Source organism: Mandrillus leucophaeus, unplaced genomic scaffold, assembly GCF_000951045.1.
Source record: "Mandrillus leucophaeus isolate KB7577 unplaced genomic scaffold, Mleu.le_1.0 Scaffold118, whole genome shotgun sequence".
In the NCBI taxonomy this organism is placed as follows: domain Eukaryota; kingdom Metazoa; phylum Chordata; class Mammalia; order Primates; family Cercopithecidae; genus Mandrillus; species Mandrillus leucophaeus.
In genome coordinates, this window is record NW_012100098.1 from 4150816 (window position 1) to 4154945 (window position 4130).

A 4130-nucleotide genomic window follows, 5' to 3' on the forward strand; every position below is an offset into this window, starting at 1 on the left:
GTTAAGTTCTCCTTTGGAAAGTCACCATTCCCTATTCTATGATCCTCACTAGGAACAACTGCATTTGCTCATCCAGGCTTTCACATTTTAATCTGGTTCTGAAGCTACACAGCGGTGGCAGACAAATGACTTGGGAATCAGATACCCTCATCTAATCCTGGAACAAGCTGTCTGAGTGACTTCTACCCCCACGAGGCCCAAAGAAAAACATAATGAAATGAAACCACTTGCTCCTATGAAACAAATGTGGGAATATTTATGCAGCTGTTTTTATTTATTCAACTATAAAGATTGATTGCAGCAATTTTTTGATGAGTAATGCCTTAGATTAACACTAATTATATTGCTATAAATTTGGTTCAGGATCAGAATAGGGTTCAGGAAAGGGAGAGAACAAAAAAAAGTCTCCAAACATTCAAACAGAAAAAAAGTTTGTTTTTTTGGGGGGGACTGAGTCTCGCTCTGTTACCCAAGCTGGAGTGCAGTGGCACAATCTTGGCTCACTGCAGCCTCCGCCTCCTGGGTTCAAGCGATTCTCCTGCCTCAGCCTCCTGAGTAGCTGGGATTACAGGCGCACGCCACCATGCCCAGGTAATTTTTGTATTTTTATTAGAGACGGGGTTTCACCATGTTGGCCAGGCTGGTCTTGAACTCCTGACCTAGTGATCCACTCACCTTGGCCTCCCAAAGTGTTGGGATTACAGGCGTGAGCCACCGCACCCAATCTTTTTTTTTTTTTTTTTTTTTAACTTTAATTAAATGCTATTTTCCCATAGACTTCCCTAGACTGGTTTGCAATCTAAGGTAATAGGAAACAAGGCATTAGGCATTTTGAAGAAACTGCAGGTTAAGCTATGGTGCCAAGCAGAAGACTAAACACTGATTTGAGTGTCAAATCTCAGGCACGTTCTGGGATAGAGGCAGGTTCTCAAATGTTTCCTAGTGTTCTTTCCTTTTCACTAATTAAATTTTCCCTTCTCTGGCAAATCCAGTGCAGCATATGATCCCCTCATTGCCTCTCTTGGTCAAATGGTTGAAGGGAACCTGTCAGGCACCTGTGGCTTCTGCTTAGATTGGAAAGGTGACAGACTAGCTCTGATTCACCTCCTCCTGAGACAGCCTGGACAGTGGAGGGGTCAACTGGAAGGCCGAAACCTCGTAACAGCTGCCTCTGATTCCTGGTGGAAATGACCAACCAGATTCAATCCATATCACTGGGAAAGATCAAGGAAAAAAAATAGCTTCCCCTCCAAAAATGGTAAAGAGGAAATAAGGAGACAAGAAACCAACAATATTTAGAATGGCACAAAAAGCAATACGCATAAACTTCTTTTTGTTATTAAATCTAAGTTTCCTAAAGTCCAGTTATCAAGTTGAACTGTGTGGAGAGAGGAGAGAGGCCAACTGGAATTTCTCTCAAGAGTTCACGGCTTCAGTCTGAGAGGTCCTGGGTTTGCGCTGGGGGAGCCCCTTTTTGAATGAAGGCATGGGAGGGCTTGGCTCCATGCTGACTCCAGTTCCTTTGGTCCCTGCAGAGTGAGTTTGGCCTCTTTCACTGGTGTTTCCTGGTGCCTGAGATGGAGCACTCTGATACCTGGAACCAGATGAAGACCACGAGCTGTTTCTGTAACGACCCATACTGTCATGCCGCCCTTGGTTCATGGGGTCATTGGACTTTTGGCCTTGTGGCCTGTAGCCTTGTCCTCGTCTGTTCCCTGGCAATACCTAAAGATAAAAGCATACAATGTTCAAGGTGCTCTAGCATTATGGTACCCCATTCGTTCACTTTACAAGAGTATTCTGAAAGCAGAATTGTGGTATTCCATGCTTGGGACTCAGTTTATCTCTCAAGACTCAAAGAATTCTGTCAGCCGATCCAACCTAGCCACTACTTCAGAACTAATCCATCTTTCCCTGCTCTTCATGCCTAGGCTCTTCTCCACTGAAGAATTTACTTTTCTTTAGCTGGATACAAGAAGAAAGATAAGGAAGAAAGAACATTCTGTGGGTTGTTACAAGTCCTCAACTGGACAAGTATATTATATTATGTCTGAACTCTTCAGATAAAAGGCCATTGGTAGGCCGGGCGCAGTGGCTCAAGCCTGTAATCCCAGCACTTTGGGAGGCCGAGACGGGTGGATCACAAGGTCAGGAGATCGAGACCATCCTGGCTAACACGGTGAAACCCCGTCTCTACTAAAAAATACAAAAACCTAGCCGGGCGAGGTGGCGGGCGTCTGTAGTCCCAGCTACTCGGGAGGCTGAGGCAGGAGAATGGCGTGAACCCGGGAGGCGGAGCTTGCAGTGAGCTGAGATCCCGCCACTGCACTCCAGTCTGGGCGACAAGAGCATCTCAAAAAAAAAAAAAAAAAAAAAAAAAAAAAAGGCCATTGGTAAAGATAATAAACATTTGGAATAATAAAGTAAACATCACTATGGCCTGCTTTACTAAATGTCATGACTATAGATTAAAGCTTGCTGCTGTGGCATTCAGCACATCTTTCAAAATATAATCCGGAAAGCTTATGGTATGGGATTTTATTTTTGTCCTCCAATTCCAAACGTCATACCAGTTCTGAAGAATTACTGATGGTACTGCCTTGGATTGCTCTTGTGTTTATTCTTCAAACAGGAGAAGAACCTATGGGATTACTCCTCAGCTTTCTAGTGTTTTCCCCCCATCCCCACCAGGTCACTCTCTCTTTCCCTGTAAATTCCACATTGTCCTTCTAGGGAGTTGCTGCTTTCAGATGCACACTGGTGAAACTGCCACTTGTGGTGCCTGTCTACCTTGAGACGGGTGCACGACTCCCAGTGTGACTAATTACCAGGCAATACTATCTACAACAGCAGGGATCGCTGCCAACACAAGAAAGTCAGCAGTTCTTGGCAACAGGAAATCTAAACTGGCTGGCAGTTTGGAACATACGTATCTAATGCTTTCTCAGGAACTAACTCGGGTTGGAGGGTTTCAAAACAGGCGTGGAATGGGAATAAAGAAAGGAAGATAATATACTGAGCTATCAGCTTTTAAGCTTTGACAATCTGGAGGGTTTTCTTCCTAACACGCTCAGCGTAGAAGCTAGGTTACCTCCCGAAGTGGCTGGTAGGGCTGGCCACTGGAGTTTGCTATGGCTGCAGGAGTCTCTCGCGGTGCAAAGTTTTTCTTGTTAGCACTTGTAAGGCTGGGAGGAGAGGCACAGGTGGAAGAGGAAGCAGCAGAGGCAGCACTTGGGCTACTCAAGGACACAGATGTAACTGAGCTACATCGGGATCTGGTTGAATAGCTGTTCTTTGGATGAGACACTGGAACAGAAATATGAGGAATATATGATCATATGATGGAACAGCACAATGGGTAAGGTTTCTACTTTCTCAATTTCACAATGAGCAATTTAAGATAAAGAACTGTCTCTTCAAGTAAAGAAAAACCTCTAAAACGGGTAACAGGAAGAAAAATCTCCCTTCTGCCCTCTTCCTCCACTTCCTCCAAAGCCCCACTGCTTTGTAAAGGAATTCTTAAACAAGAGAACAGTTTAACATCAAAGTTACCCATTCCCCACCAACTAATGACTTCTTGGGATTGGATCTGATACTACCTAAACTCCTGGCTATGGCTCTAGCAGCTGACTAAGCCTGGGAACAATAGTATAGACCATATGTTCAGTTTCCTATGCAAGAAACATTCTAAAGTACAGTCTTGGCAAAGAAAGAAAAAGGTACATACATAAAATCTTTACTAAATTTTTAAAAGAATTTTGAATGATACAAGGTATAAACAAGATCAGTTAAATATGAATAGAACTAATCTTTACAACAAACACGTATATTGCCAAATTTCTTTCTGCAAAATTAATCCCAAATTCAAAGTACCTATTTAACTGAACAAATATTAATATTTTCAGTTCAAATTGTGTTAGAATTCCAATGGTTTAAAACCACTCTCTAGATTTTTTTTCTTGGCTTTAAGCCTGGACTAACAATGAGTTTATAATTGTTGCCATAGGTTAAATATTTCACTTTTTTTTTTTTTTTTTGGAGACGGAGTCTCGCTCTGTCGCCCAGGCTGGAGTGCAGTGGCCGGATCTCGGCTCACTGCAAGCTCCGCCTCCTGAGTTCATGCCATTCTC

The 4130-nt window shown here is 43.2% G+C and overlaps 1 protein-coding gene across 1 annotated transcript in view; it reads right to left on the reverse strand.

Moving 5' to 3' along the window:
- Nucleotides 1-247: 247 nt before the first annotated feature.
- SPATS2 (spermatogenesis associated, serine-rich 2) overlaps nt 248-4130 on the reverse strand; it is an 87090-nt gene continuing 83207 nt past the window's right edge. The window contains exons 10-11 of the mRNA XM_011965177.1: nt 3092-3310; nt 248-1725 (exon numbers count right to left, since the gene is read on the reverse strand). Of these exons, the coding sequence (XP_011820567.1) occupies nt 1417-1725; nt 3092-3310 (528 nt within the window). The 3' untranslated portion in view covers nt 248-1416. The remainder of the gene's footprint in view (nt 1726-3091; nt 3311-4130) is intronic.